General features: G+C 40.6%; 2 protein-coding genes across 3 annotated transcripts; one reads left to right on the top strand and one right to left on the bottom strand.

The window, feature by feature from the left end:
• The first annotated feature begins 253 nt into the window (after positions 1 to 253).
• On the top strand, positions 254 to 4,422 carry si:dkey-79d12.4 (zinc finger protein 62 homolog). The gene is made up of 2 exons (XM_062565731.1): positions 254 to 511; positions 1,555 to 4,422. The coding sequence occupies exon 2, from the start codon at positions 1,587 to 1,589 to the stop codon at positions 3,501 to 3,503; it is 1,917 nt and encodes a 638-aa protein (XP_062421715.1). The 5' UTR covers positions 254 to 511; positions 1,555 to 1,586; the 3' UTR covers positions 3,504 to 4,422.
• Positions 4,423 to 4,602: 180 nt separating this feature from the next.
• On the bottom strand, positions 4,603 to 20,885 carry kcnn4 (potassium intermediate/small conductance calcium-activated channel, subfamily N, member 4). Of its 2 annotated transcripts, XM_037453816.2 has the most exons (10): positions 20,416 to 20,885; positions 15,698 to 15,793; positions 14,070 to 14,506; positions 11,869 to 12,004; positions 10,163 to 10,180; positions 9,573 to 9,683; positions 7,582 to 7,709; positions 5,945 to 6,014; positions 5,043 to 5,209; positions 4,603 to 4,935 (listed from the first exon to the last, which is right to left on the bottom strand). In XM_037453816.2, exons 1-10 carry the CDS (start codon positions 20,719 to 20,721, stop codon positions 4,932 to 4,934), a joined length of 1,473 nt encoding a protein of 490 aa, XP_037309713.1. In that variant the 5' UTR covers positions 20,722 to 20,885; the 3' UTR covers positions 4,603 to 4,931. The 2 variants fall into 2 exon arrangements, with proteins under 2 accessions (XP_037309713.1, XP_037309714.1); XM_037453817.2 differs by lacking the exon at positions 10,163 to 10,180 and having other exon boundaries at positions 20,416 to 20,884.
• Positions 20,886 to 20,909: the final 24 nt, after the last annotated feature.

Here is a 20,909-nt window from a genome sequence, read left to right as displayed (position 1 = left end):
TTTATTATAACTAGTTCTTGTCCGGATCTTGTTCGAGTCCACCCAAATATTTTTAAACACAACAAAATACTTTGACTCAACTCAATTCAAAAGCGTCCATGTATATCTTTTAGTCTTGTATATATCAGGTTAAATTTTAGTTTTTATCTATCAAACAATCATAGTTATACCAATGTAAGGGATTGAAAACGAGTTTGTTCGTAAATTCTTGGAAATATACAACATTCTGGTGCATTCTGGGAGGTGTAGGCGTCCTGGTTCCGGCTTTTACCGGATATGGAAGCGCTCGCTTAGTGGGCGCCATCAACAACATGACGGTGCCTCTTCAAATGTAAAATTTGAAAGAATTGTCTCTTTTGTAATGTGCCTAATCCTGGCGTAATAGCCGACGTTGGCACCATTGTTTTAGGGGCAGTTACCGTACGTGGCTCGGACAACCCGCTGGGATTCATCAAATGGTTTCCTCTTTCCTCTGTGCTGCGGGCGGCAGTTGTTGGGTCGGTGGACAGAGGTTGGTAACGTTACTGTTTCCCCTGTGCAGGTGAAAGTTTTATTAACGTTAGGCTTCCTTTTAAACACCGCCGTCCTCTTACGATGAACATATGTAACCATAGCTCAACATGGAGAACCGGTCGTAAATAGAAAAGTAGTGTAAATGGATTGCGCTGGTAGCTTATCGTGAAGTCATGTGAATACCCCCCAAAAGAGATGAGACTTGATTATTGTCATTTATGACTATTGCTTTTTTTGGGGTTAACTAAATTGACGTTTAGCTCTTTTAACAGTGCGTTAAGTCCATTTGCACCTGTCAAAATTTTCACACCCATAAGTAACCTCTTCAAATTGCTGCTATTCAAAACTACGTATTATTGAAATGCTACTACAAAGGTAATAGACCAACCCAATGACACAGGACAACACCAGTTCGAGTTGAAGCTAGCATCTCTATCAGGCTGTAGTTGGACACAGGAGATGCTTTGAGCTAGATGCTAACACACTGTGCTAACATGCTAACAGTTCACAACGCTTCTGTGCTGTTATCACGCAGTTATACACAATCTTAGTGGTAGTGTGCTAACATTGGCTCATTTGCCGTAGAAACAAAACTCAGCTGATGGGAATTTAATAGTTTTTAGTCATTACAAGTTATTTAGTCTTAAACCAAATACTTATTGAAATGTTGACCCAACGATGGTGTTAGATGGAATGTGATAGTGGGCTTTATCCTCTGGGGACAATGCATTTCTATTTGATTTATAATTCATAACAATAGTTATTATGACATGAAATGAACTAATTTGTTTTTTGTCAATTCAACTTATTAGTCAATATTATCATTGTTTCAGCTCTTAACCAAGCATAATTAGTTTAGTTTGGCTAAATCTTTATTTTATTAAGTTCATATGATTAATGAAAATATTCCCGATCATAATAATGATAATGTCTAAGTAAATAAATATGCTGTAATGCTTGTTGTGGGATGCAAGTCTAAAACCTGTAATCTGGATTTATTCAAACGTCTTAAACTTTTGTTCATTCTTTTTAAAATGACAGACCACCCAGAGGATTGCCCCGACTGGCTCATTATGTCTGAAGACTTGAGCAGTGATGAAGAATGGTGTGTACCTACTGAAAAGAAGGACGATGACGCACAACGAAAGGCGAAATGTTGGGAATGTGGTAAAAAATTTGGCAAAATTAAAAGCTTGATGTTGCACTACAAAAGCCACGACGTAAAAGCCACCTGCCACATCTGCAAAGTTAACTTCCGACGTCTGACGTCTCTCTCCATCCACCTGGATAATGTACACTTGCCACCCTTTTGCAAAAAGTGCAAACAGTATTTTAGTAGCTCGTGGGAATTGAACAAGCACGTGGAGACACAGTGCATCGGCTCGCCATTTAAAAAACCTCCTCTTCTGATGTTTGCGCCCATATATCAGAGTCAGAACAGTGACAACCTTCCCATTGACGAGACCGCGCAGCAAAAAACAAAGTCAGTGCAACGTGACCCAGTGTCGGAGCTGAGGCCTCCACAAAGCATTGAAATGAAGCCTGAGAAAGCTGGGGCATCTGAAAGCAATGTAGATTATATACCGGGTGCAGAGGATGAAGATATTCACATGGAAAATGACTGTGAGAAAGAAGATGACTCATCGAGCACTGAATCCGAAGATGAAGATATACCCTCAAAATCTGCAGATGATCCGGAATCTGATGGTGACTCGAGTTCATCTGATTCTTCCAGTGACTCCTCACAAAGTTCGCACTCTAAACCCCCACCGGCAGCTCTTCCTTATGTTAATAGCTCAATATGTGCTGCGTGTGGAAGAGGGCCATTTCGGTCAATGAAGCTACATTTACTGCACTGTAGTGGTGTTAGGGTAAAATATCAGTGTTCAGTGTGCAAGAAGCTGTTTCTAACCGAGGTGTCTGTTAAGGAACACTACATGCCTTTGTATTCTTGTGAAATCTGTAGCCAAGTTTTCCCTTATGAGAGCTCGTATCAACACCACCAGTGTCCCAAGGGACCCAAATCCCCCCTGGTCCTCTTTTGTCCAGAGTCAATGCCGCAAGCGTGTCACATATGTAAATTCTTTTTCACCTCTGAGAAAACTTTGTTAAACCATGTCACTAAAGTTCACACATCAGTGGTCAGCACCAAGGTGTGTATCATTACCAACCCATCAGCATTCACCGATACAAATGTTTCACCCTGTGTCCTTAGGACAGAAACCCAGTTAGCCAACAGCAGTCCAAAGGAGGTCTATCAGGTCATGCATGGGCAGTTCCGTGCTGGCCAAACCTATGTAGGGTCTCTCGCCACTGTTGTGAAATCTAGCCCTCCCCGTGACTCAACCTCCTCCCATGCAGACGGACCACATGCCACTATATGCACGGTGTCTTCTGCGGCACCTGTTAGATCGCGCAAAGACAGTGTCGGAAGTCCAAAGGACCCGTTTGTCCCTCCTGAAGCGGCAGACTCATCTCCTGCCGCTGCGGCCCCTGCTCCTCTCGCGCGGGCGACGCCTACGATTATGGCTTTGTTTAAGAACGACAGCCACAACGCGGCTTTGATGAAACGTATGAACACTGGCTGGCGTTCCAAGACCCCTCACCCCTGCAGGCAGTGTGGTGCCATCCTACGGCAGCCCTCTTTCATCATCAGCCACCGCTACCTCCACAGGGGCCGCCGCTCACACAAGTGCCAGTGCGGACGAGCTTTTAAGAACCAGCTGCACCTGCTGCGACATTGCGTGCAGCACGCGGAGACGGTAAGCTACATCTGCGTCGGCTGCGGGGAGACTTTCAAGGGAGCCAAGCACTTTGCTGAGCACACAAAGGACACGTCACGGAGGAAATACTTTTCTGGACATACTTGGAAATGTAAAGTTAAGAGAAAGTGCAGAATGCCCTTTACATGTGACTGTGGACACCGCTTTTTTCGGCCGTCGGCTTACATTTGGCATCAACTTAAAAACAGGACTATTGTGAAGACCTGAAGGAGCCTTCGGAATGATGATGCAGATACACCCCTTTTTTATAATGGACTTTTAGTTACTTTTCTCCAGCTATGTGCATCACACTTTAAAACAAAGTTTTACGAGAGCTCTTTCACATTCATACCTGCGAAATTCATAAGGAGGGAAAAAAGATGATAGAATAATCATACAAACTAGGCTGGGTGAGGTTTGAATTTCTTAAACAAAATTCACAAACCATGTTCAATTATGACATTACGATTATTGGTACAGTAGTCTGTTTAATTTTTTGATGACAAGCAAATCACATACAAATACATTAATCCTAAATGCATTTTACATAGAAGCATGTCCTGGATAGAAGGACATGTTTTCATCTCGTGGAAATGATACATGACATACTGTATATAAGCAATGTTTCAACAAGTTCCTTACATACATTATTTTGGCATTAGACAAGTGTCCAAATGAACCAACATGGAAATTAATTGGATTCAATTAAAACCTCAATCATCCAGTTTATCCTCCATAGAAAGAGTTAATCCAGTTTCGCCATTTATTTTATTTACAAAGTGCATTCTTAACAGTGAGGTTTGTATTGGCAGTCTTCTTTTTTTTCAGATTTCCTTTTGTTGCGGATTCAAATGTTTTGGTCCTGTGGTACATTATAGAGGTTATATATTAACCTTGAAAACTGCAAGTATTTTTTTTTTTCTAGTTCTATAATCTCTATAATTTCAATGTCAATTTTGCCCCATCTCAAGCATTTCTATATTTAAGTCCAGTAGATGGCGCTATTGGGTTGCTCAAATACAACTCACACCCTGGTTGTATTGTTCACAGAACAGGTGTCAACTAAAACGGTATTTTTGCATCAGATGATTACAACCCTAAGCATCGTCTCTAAAACCCAAGGATTTACAGTGGGAAATAAATATCTTTTTCCATGGTACTTGATTGAAGTTCAGATTCTTTTTTTGTTTGAACATCAAAACACATCATTGCATTCTCAATTCAATGAATGGGTGACAGTAAAGCAGAACAACAAGGAATGGTCACAGAGAGGAATGGGCATTATTTTCAATATGCCTGTTTGTGAACACTTCGGAAACATTCAACTGTCTGCTTCTCTGATAAGACTGATTAGGTTAACACCAAATAACTAGAAAGAAATATCAAATAAAATGAACATCTCAGAATATTAATCTTATATCACAAGAATAAGGCAGTGATGGAGTGAATCCATGAAACTTTAAAAATGGCGTTCAATCTACACAGCTGCGCTTTTGACAATGTGGATTACAAGGCTCTTCAAAATCCCTGTTTGAATCCTTGGTTCCGTGAATTAAGTGTTAAGAGCACTTCCAGGCAGTCCATGCCTCGCTCTCATGAATACTGTGGATGAAAACAGATAATTGTCTGTCTCAGTAACAACTGAATGTAACCACATCACCTGCAAAAAAACAAAAAAGTGTTATTCACGATTCAGCATGGACACCCCACCCTATGAATTGATAGCAGATCGGTGCAACGTCACTGGCTGCCTCGAGTGCGTCTCACCTGCTTTCTGGGTTGCGGGGACAAAGGACCTGAGACAGTAGCTCTGAGGTTTGTTGGAAACAGCGACTCAGCTCGTCCAGCTTCTGCTCCATAGAGAGGATGCGCTGCTGCAGCTCTTTATAGGAGTTATTCCAATTGTCACTGAGGTTGCATATGGTCATCTGCATCTGTTGACATCGTACACATAAAACAAATGCAAAGGACTTTGTATTCACATGGTGAAAACACATCTCCAAACGGCAGCCAGTTTCATATTAGGCCGGTCTAATGTCAATATATATTGGGTGCAGACTCTTATAAAATATATCCATCTGGCGGAAACATTAACCTGACTACCTGACTTGTAACCAACCGGGTGTCGCCAACTTAGAAGCTGTGTCGTTACATTTAGCAGGCCCTTTTGCAAGCTCGTTTAAAAAAAAGAGGCCAACAGAAACACATCTTGTTTATTTTTGAGTCCGCGGCGCTCAGCTGCATTCAGTAAGCGGGTGGAGCATGTTTGCTTCACTGCACGGCAGTCAGACTAACTACCTGATTGCAGTGGTTTGACGTCTTACCAAAGGGCAACACTTGTAAGCTGGAAAAAACTAGGTTTGTTTTGACAATAAATCAATTAGGAAAATGCATTTTAAAGTGCACAAATGAGCCATTAGGGCCTCTCTCTGAGTAACGTCTTTATGTCTTGGGGTATACAACATGGAAAACTTCTGTGGGCCTGTGAATTCCTGACACAAATGACTCCTGAGACATTTTATGGAGATTCTTTATCGAGCATTTAATGTCTAAACAACAAGCAAAAATCAGCAGATTGTAAAATATTGAATAAAACTAAGGACGGTGTTTTTCTCATCTTTTTGTATCAGACTTTCCAGCAGAACGTTCCAGTGACAGCTGTCATTCACCTTAGGGAGCTCCTTCATCTCACTGACACGATCGTTCAGCATTTTCTGTTTCAGGCGTTGATGCCGGAATCTGTGCAAAAGAAAAACTTTGATAGATTTCAGTCATGTATTTGAAACAAGGGTTTAGTTCAAGGACATTTCTTGTTGTAGTGCAACCTTTTACAAGAGTTCTTTCTTTAAAACAACCCTCTATGGCATGAATAGCATGATGGTATTTTGTTAACTCACTATCCATCGTAGAAAGAGGTAACACAAGGGTGCCTCTGGCCTGCTGATGAAAGTATTGCAATATCTTCACATTTGCATTGTTATTGTGGCAAGATTCCCGGAAAGAATTGCGGTATTACAGTTCTTCTCGTTTGTTTACTCACCAAAAAATCCAACTAGGCACACAATTCTTAATTCTGAAAAATGCATGTTAGTCTCATGTCTCATTTCAGATGAAGCACAAGACTCCAGACTCAAACTCAAAGCACAATTACCGTATTTTCGCGACTATAAGGCGCACTTAAAATCCTTTTTATTCCTCAAAAAACGACAGTGCGCCTTGTAATCCGGAGCGCCATATATATGGATCAATTGGTTGATCCATACTGGTTAACGAGGATCCATTGGAGGGAAAGTCTGGTGCCAGCAGCCGCGGTAATTCCAGCTCCAACAGCGTATATTAAAGCTGCTGTAGTTAAAAAGCTCGTAGTTGGATGACGGAATTGAGCTGACGGTCCGCCGCGAGGCGCCACCGTCTGTCCCAGCGCTGCCTCTCGGTGCAAGATGCACGAAAGCATTTGCCAAGAATGTTTTCATTAATCAAGAACGAAAGTTGGAGGTTCAGAGATATTGTTAATACACATTAACGTTTGAACAACGTTGCCATGGGAGTGAACGCTTAATAACGTTTGATTTAGCACAGCCCGATCTAGTGGATGCATAACGCAGCCCCAGTCAAACGTTTTACTGCAGTATCTTCTATTCTATGCGCCTTATAATCCGGTGCGCTCTATATAGGAAAAAAGTTCTAAAATCGGCGATTCATTGAAGGTGCGTCTTATAATCCAGTGCGCCTTATAGTCGCGAAAATACGGTACTTTCTTTCCACTTAAATGGAATACTAAAACAAACAGAACTCAATTCTTAAGCAATGCCACTCTAAAAGGTCTAAAGGGAGTCTCCAATTTTTGGACAAATGGAACAAGAAAGACACATTGATATGTGGAGGAATACGCTGACGATTCCACTACTCAACATGCAGAAGTCAGGCTGTGTTCGTTAAATAGCTGTAAAACATTGCTAGAAGATTTGTAAGTGTAAAGGCGCAAAAAATACATGCAAAAAGAAGAAGCTCTGGTGGGATATAACTATTTGTTTGCCAGTGTGTGAGCAAGATATTTGCCCTGAATTAGGTGTAGCAAAAGGGTGGACCCTTGTTCACACTTGCCTCACCTACAGAAAAGAGGGCTGCAGATCTAATTAGTAACCTATAAAACAGCCATGAAAAGCTACGACTCAAAGCATGTTGACACCAAGTTGATGACCAGTAAAACACACACGTGAAGGTCACGCAACCCATCGCCAGCGTACCACCCCCCCCGCTCAGACACACGCAGACTGACATCCTGCATGACGATGCAGTAACTCACACTGTGATGGCATCCAGAAGGCATCTCTGGTGTCTTCGATGGTCAGCGCGGTTGCCCTTTGGCTGCCCAGGCTTGGTACGGCGCAGGAGCCAGCATTCCCTCAGTACATTAGCAGCAGCGTGCCGGACCTGGTGAAGAGACGGACACATTAAACTCAATTAATCAATCAGTTGCAGTCACGACCATGACGAGACCATCGAGACAAAATCAAGCAAACATTTACGGGCTCGACCGGTGTGGTGCTTATGACTTTTTTTGACAGGATCTGGTTCATGTCAATCATTTTTTCAGAGGAAGTACGTAAGTAAGTAAGTGAGATTCAACTAAGGCAGCTGATTAAATCTAGGTAGCCCATTCTCCTGAACTTTATCCGATAAAGTAGGACCAGATGCTCATAAACATCATCATTTGAAAGGGCGATGCTGACAATAAGTGAAGGATAGAAGTTCTCCAGTATCACCTTTGCACCTTTCTCTTTGATTCTATTCATGTCTGTTTGGCTTCCTGCACAAATCACTGTGCAGTGTGATGATGTCACCGTGTCCCTGTTGTGAGGGTTATTAATAGAGGCTGTCAGTATCCCTTGTTCCCTTTGGTGTAAATCTGGACTGCACCAGATAGCTCCGAAGGATGCACAAAAACACACACACACACACACACATAAACACTAGCTACCACAAGCAAAGCATAAAGATGCAGCAAGTGACAGGATGCAGCCAACGGGAGAAAGGAAATGGTTGTATCCTCCGAAGCAGTGCACCTACCAACTTCGGGAACTGCTTTACACAGCTGGCAAGTGGCTGTAACAAAAACACTGATACAAAGAAACTCTATCCATCATTATACTAGTGTGTAAAGTCCTGAGACGCTGTTCTGGCTTCAACACTTTTATGACTTCCTTCAAAGCGTTTTTTTTATCAGACAACTCCTTCCTCAGATCAACAGGCAAACACTGGAATCCTGTCCAAGCGTACTAACAAAGTCCACTAGAAGCCACTTCCACACACACACACACACACACACACACACACACACACACACACACACACACACACACACACACCGGCTCAACAAGTTTCCTGCCCAATCCTGAACTGACACAAGTTTATTTCCTGACAGAGATCTGATGATTTCCTCCTCTGTTTGACGCCTCTATGATGCTACGAAGAGGTTGACTTTACCCTCCTCTTTTCCCACACTATACTTTCCTCTGGTGTCTCTTGTTGAGGTAAAAAAAACATTCTAATAAGACCTGAAGACTTCAAAACATGCACGCCACTCATAAAGTAGTGACTCTTCCATCCTGGCTCCTCCGCTTTGTTGTTGTTCTTATTTGTCGTGCTACGGTGCAGTAACCTCAGTTGGAGGTTCGTTCAAATTTTTAGATCAGTATTATCACAGAAATTACAGCCATCGTTTTTAGGTTCATGTTTTCACCTTACATTAGACAATTTGATGCAGATGTATTGGTTTGTCGTGTTCAAAGTGGCACAATATTTCTTTAGGGCCATTAGGGTTTATTTTGCTACATGACGCTACACCTACATTGATTTTCTATGGTTGCTTCTGTCTCCTTCCACACCGATTACCTAATTTACATAACTGCCAATTATCTTCCAAAGCGTAAGAAAGTGTTAAGTTAATGTTGTCTGGTTCTGCAGAACAGACTTTTCTAATCATTCTGCACTACCACAGCTGCATTACCACACAATGTTCCAGTGACTTTGACAACAATAAACACAGACGTGCTGTTCACTGAGATAGATTACTTTACTCAAAAAAGCTCCAAGTTTCTGCAAGCTGGTTTTTATATACAATTAATTGGAAAGTACATTCCAAAAATCTACATTTCAGCTGGTTTTAAAACAGCGTTTGAAGTAACATAAAGTAAGCCTGGTCTGTAATAAACCGGTGAGTTGGCATGTTCTATTCATAGATGTATTAAAACTTTAGCAATATAATGTAATTTTGTGAAGTAACTTTTCTCTTACTGTATTGGAGATCTGGGTGTCCAGCATGAAGAAGTGCAGATGTTTCTCTCCTTTGTTCAAAGTCAGCATCTTGGTAACGACTGCCACCAGCATGGCAGTGCAGGCTACACCCTGGAACACACACACACAAACACAGACGCACATGGACGTCGGCGTGGTTTCTCAATAATCATGTAAGCTTTTCAGATTGATCCTTTATACTGTAGTGACATCGACGAGGTAGAACTCAAGAGAAACTTTTACAGTCTTGTGTGTTTTGCTCCACCATTCCCCTCCTGGGAAAGCACTTCTTCAGAAATCTGAATGTTGATCTTCTTACCTCATTTGGTTTTATGCAATAAATCAAAAGTTATATTTACTCAGAGTTCAATGGTTAAACACAGGCCTGTGGGGCACTGTTATAGTGCTGGTTTCCTCTGAGAATAGCTGCACGCTATTGCTGGACAGGGAACTACGGAATGATGGTTATGATTCAAAAAGGCCGCAGAGCAAATCCCATCTACATATAGTCATACATACAGACACTTCACAGGAGACAAATCACCACGTGGATTTCATGTCCAACACTGATAATAATAAAAAGTATTTACCTGTTTTCCTCTTTTTAGCTTCGAGAGAGAGAGAGAGAAGGAGAAAGCAATATACAGCATAAGGATAAAAAATATATATATATATTTGTCTTTCCCGCTGACGCTCACAGAGTATCTATAATTACACCGTCTGTGAAACCTGGGAGGTACAAACTCTTTCCTTGGATCCATCCGCACATAGTGATGGGATACAGACAGAGTTGTCAACCCCTGAATACAGCTGCCAATGTAGTTATTGCTGGAGTCAAGCAAAAGTGGCGACCATAGAGTTGTCCAGCCATATAACAGGTTGACATCCCAGTGACTGGCTCCTGCCCCGATGGGAATAGTGCCTCAAATCACAGGCACAGGTTGGCAAATCCTCCTGTTGTAGCGGTGCCAAAGTCAATAAACCACCTAAAAATGGATATGAGGGAAAGTTTCCCCTTATAGGGAAGGAAGCATCTATAAACCAGGGAGATGGAGAATGAGAGAGCGGTATAAGATATTTTTCCAGTCTGTCACCTAAGTGTCTCCGGAAGCGCGGTGGGGACTCTTATCTACTTGTTCCAGAAAACACATCAGAGGTGAGGCAGCAAACCATAATCTATTACCTCCTTAAAAACACAGCCACTCCTCACTCTGTCACTTATTGTTCATCTTACTTTAGTGTAACGTTTTGTTTGATTTCAAGTACCATTCCTTTAACCATTTATCTCTATCTCGGACGCGTTCTAATACTTGCCACTCCTTTGTGTGCACATTAAAACACATAATGCACCATGACAGGTTTGTTTTGCTTTAATTTGCTGCAACTATTTATCCAACATGATGCTTTCTATTCTTTCTCAATGGGTTACTTTAATATGAATCTTTTCTTTTCAAGGTTTGACAAAAAAGAAGAGTCAGTCAGTTCAGCAACACGATAACATCATGCTTTCTGCAGATGTGTTGTGTCAACTGGATTGTGACAGCTCTCCTCCTCAGTCTTTTTGTGTGAATGTCTGGTACCATCGAGGTCCTACAGCACCAGCCTTTATTTAACAGCTGTGATCGTGGGCCATGTGTATTAAACTAAATTATAGAGAGGCTTGGATAGAACACAAAAGACAGGAGAGAATTGAACTAGCTGAACGGACTCAATGGTAAAACCAATTCGGAAAATGGGGCAGGAGCTTCTATAGTTGAACAGAGCAGAAACAGAAAGGAATTGATCAAACCAGAGAGGATGATTTGGAACAGAGTAGAGCAGAACAATATGGAACGTAACAGAAGGCCACACTATACAATGGAATCAAATAATGGAACGGATAAAATGGGTCCAAATAAAACTAGAAAGAATTGAAGACGATGAAAATAACTGAAAGTAAATGAGAACTGGACCTCTGCCAAAAAACAAAATGAAGTAAAACTGAGAAGGAAAACAGAAAAAAAGTCTTGTTTTGTTCTTACCAACCAATCCATGCATAGAAATGGAAAGCGGTTTGGTTAGGAATATATACAATACAAAAACAGAGTATATTGAGAAGAAACCACTACTGTTGTTCTTGCTAAGTCTTTTTCTAATGAGAGGCAGCCAAAGCAAGCACTTGAAATGAAACAACTCAAAAGGTTGATATACCTCGATATGCACACACAATGGATCTCAAATGGGCATGACATTTTCATTATCTTAAGCTATACATGATCAAATAATAACCATCAACAATCAACCAAATCCTAGTTACCGTGACTCCGGTGAAAAGACACACAGCTTTGCCATAGCTGGTGTTGGGCACCACATCACCATAGCCCACGGTGAGGAAGGTGACGGCTATGAGCCACATAGCCGTGTGCATGTGTCCTGTCGTTGCCTGGTATTGCCTGGATGAGGGAGACAGCAGCAGTGAGACTACGTTGTAACAAAACGTTGTGTGTTCTTATGGACCAATTTAGGGCAAGATCCCTCCCACATTCTAAACGTAAATAAATTAAATGAACTTTTACATATCATCAACTGTAATCCAAACACAACATTTTTCTATTACCATGTTTTACCTAAACACAAGCATCTTTAATCAGACGCCTGTAAAAACTTTTTACAAATATTCTCCTTAAAATGACTATGTAATGACACAGTATATATTACATGTAATCTAGCTGACACTTTTATCCAAAGCAACTTACATTGCATTTTTAATTATATATATATATATATATATATATATATATATATATATATATATATACACACAGTATATATCTATACACAGTGTATGCAGAAAGTATTCTCAAACAATGCAGCGCTTGACTTTAATGTTACACCCATATTACAAAATGGATTAAATTCATTTTTCACTCAAAATTCTACACACAACCTCCCATAAGTGAAAAAAGCTTGTTCAATTTTTTGAATGAAAATATAACGTAAGTATTCACAGCCTTTGCTCAATACTTGGTTGAAACACCTTTGGCAGCAATTATAAACTCAAGTCTCCTTGAGTATGATGCTACAAGCTGGGCACACCTATGGTTTCTCCCATTCTGCTTTGCAGAACCTCTCCAACATGTTGAATGAGGAGCGTCGGTGCACATAGTGCATATAGCCTGAGCAAAATTTTTTAGCATGGCAAAAGTTGTGAAAACTTCTGTGTTATATTTTCGAGCCTTGTTTTTAATTTGCAAAGAAATCCAAAAAGCTGTTTTAACTTTGTCACTATAGGGTGTTGTGTGTGGAATTTCAAGGAAAAAAGTGAATTTAATGCAAGCTGTAACGTGGAGCGCTGTGAATACTTTCCGGATGCACTGTATATTAGTGGATGACACAGATTAGATCCCACAGTGTACAGTTTTTTTACATTTTATATGCATTAACAATACTATATATAGTTGCTTAAGAGACTCGTTATTAATGCAAGCATCCTAAATTCTTAATACGAAACAGTACTGCTCACAATGCTTGCTTATTCTTTCTGTAAACTGTCTGTACACTTCCTTAAAGGCTAATTAGAAATTCCTAGAAAAAAGAAACAGTGGAAACAAATTAGACTGAAGTAATTGAACGTGTACAAATGTATCAATTCCTGCCAACAATCCATTTCTTTAACATTTGTACCACATTTTCCAGGAACCTAATGATTACAGTTCCATATGACTTTCATACAGCAATAAATTAAACATTTCCTGAAAATTATGTGTGTTTGATAAAGGTTTGGTCTATTAATCAGACTCTAAAGTACCAATGTGAACAGAAAAACACATGTCCAATGTACTCTTCAAAAACAGCACATGGAGGTATTGTGTGCATTTTCATCTGATCATTTGTTCATCAACACAATTGGTGAAACAGTTCGGTGTTAAAAGGCTTGGTTGCTCTTTTAGTATTTTCTACAAATCCAAACATTAAAGACTTAAATAAGCAAAATGAAAGAAAAAAACTCCTATTAAGAGTTCAAAAGTACAAATCATCTAAACAGTCAAAAAGACTGTAAATCGATTTACATTACATGAGAAACAAAATAGTGCCTGATGATTATGAATTGGAGTCAAATAAGAAAAATAGTATTCATTGGTGCACAGATACTTGGTTGTTTCCTTAGAATTGTTGTCAATTATTTCAGATACCAAGATTTTAAAAACTGTATTTTTTGCTCATTTAATATGATTCTAAAAAAAGGAAGCTACCTTAGGAAGTAACAAGCCTGACCCAAATCAGTGTGTAGGGTTTCCTTTACACAACTGCTGCAAATTTAAGCATATTTCGGGATAAATTGTTCATTGAAGGCTTTCCCATTAACAAAAATTCTCTTGGTGTACCCCCCTATAATATCAAGGGGTTTTTGTGGCTCCTTTTTGCAAAAATCATAGTACTCACTATAATGTGAGTATATACGTCATGTCATTTTTTTGCAAGTAGTCTAACTTACTTGACACATATATCTCTTCGTACCTCTCACACAACGTAAGCATCCAGGAGGCAGTAACCCAGAAGAAGAGGATGAAGACCAGCAGCGTGCGTGCCGGGTATTTGATCATCAGTATCTTGACTACAAAGCGGAAGTTGAAGTTTGTGTTGTTGAGCGAGCCGATGCTCCTGTAGGAGGGGCTAAGCAGCACTTTGCTGTGCAGAAGGATGGCTCTGTGCACCAAGTACAAGCGAAGGAACATCAGCACAGATAACAACAACTCCATGTTCATCAGGGGCCCTCCTTGGTTTTTGTAAATACAGAGCGGAGGTGAGGAAGAGGAGTCGGCATGGAGGCCGCCCTCCCAATAGGAGCCAACAGGATGGATGACACAGACCAGCAGCTCCACAGTGATCACGAGAACCCTGTGGCTGCTCATGGCAATTCGCCAGTCCACCTGTTTTTGGTCAATGACAAACAGCTGAAAGATGGAAGATGACAGTATAGAGACAGAAAGTGAGAGAACAAAAGTATAAGTACTGACACAGACCAGTGTAAATACAATGTCATACTGTATTTATGTTAACTTGTTGAAATCGTCCAATTCTCTAGTACAAAGTACAAAACCCTTGTTGTCATGTCGCTCCCTCCTTACCACGACATTGTCAAAGCTCATTGCTACCCGTTACAAAAGATCCCATGCAGGTTTGTTCACTAAGTCACATGAAGACTGATCTCATTACGAGCCTCGCTGGGGTATTCATATTTGTGTTTTGCATCTTGAGCCTAATTAGCAGTTCTCAATTGTGCATCCTTTTTGTATAGGTCTGTGATAAGAAGGCTCCAAGTTAGGAAAATACACACACCCAACAGACACCTGAGAGGAAAACTATACTGATTTGTGTGATGTTGTTGTGGGGATGCGTTCTTTCCCTTAAGATATATCTTTAGCGTGCCTCAATTTGTTCAAGAGATTAGAGTGAAAGTCCACTGTCTCCACTTTCCGCTCCACTAGTTTGAAGCATTCTGATGTTTTTGGCTGGACTTAGTTTGTCTTGGGTGTCAACTGACACCCAAGATTTGAAGCAACATCAGAAATTGCTGAACCCTGCCTGTGTTTTAGTCTCCACCCTTAGCTTGTCCTTCCTTATCTCCTGAGCGCACTTGTGCGCTTGTATCAGATGCACGGGACGTGCTAACACACTGACAACACTGCATGTGAGTGTATAAACCAAGCGGCCTGACAAAAACTGCACTCATTCAACTGCACTCATTCAATTTATCGAATATCCATGCTGTGAGCTTGCAAAAGGGGAAAATAAAATGTTGTTAACTGCTTAATTTAAACCAAATCCCTTCACGTTTTCTAAGTTCATCCACTATGGCAGAAATCCATTTGAATTGTAAAAATAGCACAGCTACAAAATTGTGAATTAAAGCTACCTTCAGTGACCAAGAACTCCTTCTAAAACACAAAGGTATCTTGAAAAATGAATCATTTTAGCCAGGCTAATTAGGATCAATTACAGGTATAAAAATCGGTGCACATGGTAAAGCCCTTAAGAAACAACAATGCAGCATTGCATGCAAATGGTTAGGCTTTCACTTGGGCACATGCAACATCACAATGAGGATTTGCTTGTTGGAAAAAAAGAGGGAAAGGGAAACTCACCATGATGTCCTTATGATGGAAAAGTATGATGAAGATCAGAAGACACCCAGTTGATAGGCTGATGGAACAGTTGATGAATAAGGCAGTGTTTGTGCCCTGAGAAAGAAAAGGGTGATAAAGATAAAGACTTGATTTCTTTCCACTTATGTTCTCCATTATCAAGGTTTTATGAAAAACCTCAATGTCTAATACTGATACTTTATTAACACTCAAATAAAGCTTCGTTAGCCAGAAATTTGGTCCATTAAAGTATATATTAATTCTTAATGTTCTCATTGTAAATTAAAATGTACTTCTAATTTTGTTATAGTTAAATAACTGATGGATACCTCGGATCCTTTCCAAATGCAGCATCATTACAAATTCAAATATATTGGCCTAATGAAAGGTAAGATTACTGAGTCCGTAATGTAAAGCAAAAGAAGAAAAGAAATCCACCCAGTTAAAGCCAATTACAGAAACACGAGCACTTGCCATTAAATGCTTTTCATTCCAGGAAACAGACAGCTGTAGATAAAGATGAATTAAGAACTACAAACATATTGCTTCTGCTGTACCAACTCAGCAGGTAAAGGAGCACCTTTAGCTTTCATTCATGCATCTCTGTGAAACTGATACGTCAATGGAAGTTTTAAACGGAAAGTGAAGTTTGATGTGGTTTACGGGTAAAAAGATAATTACAAACTTTCAAACTTGAGGAAACTTGAACATGTAGTTGGTATGGTGTGACGTCCGTTGGCAAGGTTACCCGTTTTCCACAGTTCCTCCGGTAGCGTCCACATCACGTCTGTATTTCTTCCAGGGCCAATTAGAAGACCCCACAAAAGCTCAACATTTCACCACATTCCATAACAGAGAGCTCAACATGTTTCTTGCTGAGTTTCTAAAATGGTTTTTGTAATATTTTTATACTGGAAATTTCAAGCCCAAGGAACCCAATCTGGGGAAACAATTGATTCTTATCCCAATAAAACACTGAATCCAGGGCTTATGAAGGTGGTCTAGTTTGTATATATTGTAATAAAGAAATACTTGCCAAAGAAATACTATATACATCTGACTGTGACTGACTTGAATTACACTACACTAGAGATACAAATAACATCCTAGAAGAATATTATGCTGGCACATTGGAACAGTCATGTTAAAGGAAATATCACACCCAACGATTTGGATGTTTAGTTGAGCAAAACATGCAGAAGTTGATCTCAATGATTAGTGCCTGGTGACTACGCTACATAATCACCGCTTGTTATTATTAGTCTGAGGCTGTATAACGATGCTTCAGAAAGGGTCAGGGGAATGCCAATGAAATCAGAGAACTGATGTTTGTCACAGTACTTGTGCAAAACCCTGCAGATCACTTGCCCTTGACAACAGGGGGGTAAGACATAACTTCACTGCGCCATGTGAAACAGGTTTTCCATCATTGCCCGTGGGACTCTTAGCTCTGCTGGTTTTCTGTCTTACCAGCCAGCTGCATTGTCTCACGACCACCCTGGAAACTGTCTGGAATTGATAACTGCTGCCCTACAGTAAAATCTCTACAGTGATCTCATGGAGCAGGGCAGTGGTTCAAGGCCCAACAGGGTTTTATTTAGTATAGTAGCTAATTTGGGGTAATATTCCTGTTTCAAGGAAGACATTTTTAGTCCAGCAGATTATGTCAATACTACATGAGAATTGTTCACTTGGTGATACAAGCACCAAATTTGCCATGAAAAATTCCACCGGAAATTCCAATATTACGGCCATTTTTCATTATGGCCTTCGCCAAAAATGGGGGAAAAGGGTTTTCAGTGTATAACTTGAATGGCTTGACATATTTTGTTGATGTAGACATAAATATGTATGTATTTTGACACAAGGAAATCAATGACAACATAATTGAGCTTTTTGAGTTTCTGGCCAACAAAATTAGCAAAAGGATTTGAAGAATATGCTAATAAGGCCTTGCAACCATGAAGAGGCTGAGAGTAGAATCTCCCTGCACGCCAGACCTTAGCGTGATTGAGAAGTTTGTTGTAACAATGTAAGACAAGAACCACAGTGCTGATGAGGTTAATGAGGCAAAACCACCTATTTGCTCAGAAGCAAGGTCATCCTTGGTGCAGCACGTGAAAAGCGCTACTCACCAAGCTGCCTGTATCTTGGGCCAAGCAACCGTATGCCCAATGCATACAGAGAGCCCTGCCAATTGGGGATGGAGCCAAGAAGGTGAAATTGGACGTAGTGTGGACGACACTTTGGCCAATTGCTCAGAGCTGTCCACAACTGACAAAACGTGCAAGACTGAATGTCGTGGAAGATGCAAATTATATCGCTTTGGCCTCAATTGCACACAGCTGTGTGCCTCCAATTATTATATTATTAGAAAAATTCATAATCCTGACGTTCAGCTGTCCATACCATTAGTCCCATTGATTATTTTTGGTCTTTGATACGGCTCAATCCTAGCACCAAGCAGTGATCGAATTGAGGCCTCGATAATTTGAAATTGTTGTTCAAATCTGGGTGAAATCAACATTGTAGTATGCATTCCCAAGACCATGTATTTCGTACTATATATCTCAGTCAAGGATTGATCAGATGGCACACTGACGAACACTATTGTTGTTATGAATTGTATCTAATTCAATTTTGACAAATTTGACTTTCTAAGTGCATAATTGGATTTCTCATACTTATAAACCCATATTTTGATCTCAAGATCATCAAACTTGGATATCAATCACAATAGGTATATACTGTATAACGGCATTCACTGGTGGCCATCTTGGAAAATGGCGTCCACATGTTTTTCCATCATCAGTACGAGGCTTTTTCGAAAACATAGGTCTTGAAGAGAATGTCTACCAGATTTGATGCTTGTATCACAAACTGAAAGCTGGGTTTTTTGGCTTGGCACAAAACACAAATGCACATTATGATTGTGGATGATTAGCGTAACGGCACAGGCATCCAGATCTGGGCCAGATTCATCTTAGCTACTCAATATGTCAGATACATCAGATCAAATCTGAAATGATTGAGGACAAACTTGTTTTCGCCAATACATGCTTAGATTTTAGTTGTAATTATATAATCCCACATGGCTGAGAACTAGATTGAATAGAATCCACCAAAGTTATCCAAGCCTCTGTTCAACCATCAAAGAACAAGTTTTTAAATACTGGACATCATCATTTTTTTGCCTCAACATGTGGATATTGAATGGTTTGTAAAGTTATTCCAGGAGAGTCATCAGATAAAAAGAAAAGAGGATGCAGAGTTGGAACTAAGTCAACGCTAACACTCATTGTTCCAGCACAACCAAACTCAAGACAGAGATTTTTAGGCGGGCAACGCAAACACTCTAATCACCCACTAAATGATGTGGAACGCTAGCTTGAAGTACTCTGAGCAATCTTGCTTAGGGGAAGAGGTGAAATGTGGAAAAAAAGTTACACAAATAGCCCTGTTTTTCATGCACCATCATGGAAAGGTAAGCTTAAATTATATCTTTATATCCATTCTCTATTTTTTAGAGTGGACCAACCCAATGTGACCAAAAGTCATAGAAGTCCAGAGGGGAGGAAGATTTCACAGCTCACACTCACAACATCAAGTTGAAAAACAAACGCTGAAAGCGGTTATACAATCAACGCAGCCTCTCCAAAATAATATGCTTTAAGTGTTCCTGAAGAACACTTTTCCAGTGCATCAGATTTTCCAAGAAAAGGATGCCTGTTGTTAAGAAAGCGACGGTCAACACCTGTTCTTGGTTCGTGTTAGAATTAGTAATGTCTCTTCTGTGCCAACACCGTTGATTTCACGACCGTGCTTCTACGAGCCCAAGTCTCCACAATTCCATAAGTTTCTCTAAAGATTGGAGCTGATGTGAGTTGGAAATGTGGGGGCTTTCTGACACTGTAATCAATCATTGGCTTTACAGCACAGAGGTGGTCTGATGTTTTTAGCAGCGTGCATGAGAACTTTTTTCCACATTTGGAACTGGCGTGTGCTGTAGGAAGTTAGGGGGAGTTAATAATTTGATTGTGTGGCCTGGCATTGTTATCCACTGTGATCTGCATGCTAATGTCATGAGGCTGTGCTACCAAATTGAATGTCTGGAAATGGAATAACTAATCAATGGGTCAAGGGAGTTCATAGCCCAGGCGCAGGTTGTGCTGCATGGAGCCTGGGCAGTGGGCTAATCAAGTATTGTGTTATGACAGCAAATAGAGCCAGTTGTGGCATGGTATTTTTCTGCTGAAAGTTCGAATCAATTGTCAGGTTTTCTAATATGTATGTAAGAGAGGTAGTTTGGGGAGTTCTAACAAAGAGTTGGGGAGTTGGGATATAACCACAAGGCTGCATGCATGTCAACAACTTCCAATGCATGACGATGAAAGAGTAAAACATTTTCAACATTGTTTATCTATCAATTGATGAGGTATCTCGACCAGCTGCAAATAAAATGTATATTCGGGTTATGTTAAATGTTCTAACTTTTTTAATGATGGACACTTAAACTGCAGTGTGAACGCGCGAAATAGCTGACGTTTAAATTGGACTCTTAGTTGAAACCGAAATGGCTAAAATACTATACGAATATAGCTTTAAGATTGTCAACAAAATCAAAGTGTCACATTTCCAATATTCCTAATCCAGTGTGATCATTTGATTAAACTGCCATGTCTTACATGTACAACTCAAACTTAAACTCTTAAACTTACCGGTTGATACATGTAGGGACATATCTCGTAGTAGATTATCATAAGCAGTATCCCGAGCAGAGCGGTCCCCAACGACAACGCGCACAGGCGCTTTCGGTCCTCCAATAACAACTTTCTGTCTCGCAGGAGGGACAGCGGCACGGACACTTCTCCCGGGTTCTGTTTGGAGTCGCTGACCAGGCTGCGGTTCATCTCCATCTCCAGAGTGCACACCCCACTCCCCGTCTTCACGACGTTGCTGTCCGTTTCTCCGTCCCGTGTCGGTTCGGTGTCCCCTTTGCTTCCGTCCTGAGTTTTGGAGGCCATTGTCCGACGGGTGCACTGCGTAGCGACCCCCTCTCGCGTTTGACGCTCATTGATGTAGCGTGTTTCACTTGCAACACACTCACCTGAACACTCCTACCGAGCGGGGCGGCGCGGTTACGCACACGGATGCGCAGTGCAGCCGACGACGCGGGACACTCTTGATTGGATGCGCTATTGTTTCAACGTTT

Source organism: Pungitius pungitius, chromosome 11, assembly GCF_949316345.1.
Source record: "Pungitius pungitius chromosome 11, fPunPun2.1, whole genome shotgun sequence".
NCBI classification, from domain to species: Eukaryota; Metazoa; Chordata; class Actinopteri; order Perciformes; family Gasterosteidae; genus Pungitius; species Pungitius pungitius.
Note: the sequence above shows the minus strand (reverse complement) of the source record. Positions and strands in the feature narration are given on the sequence as shown.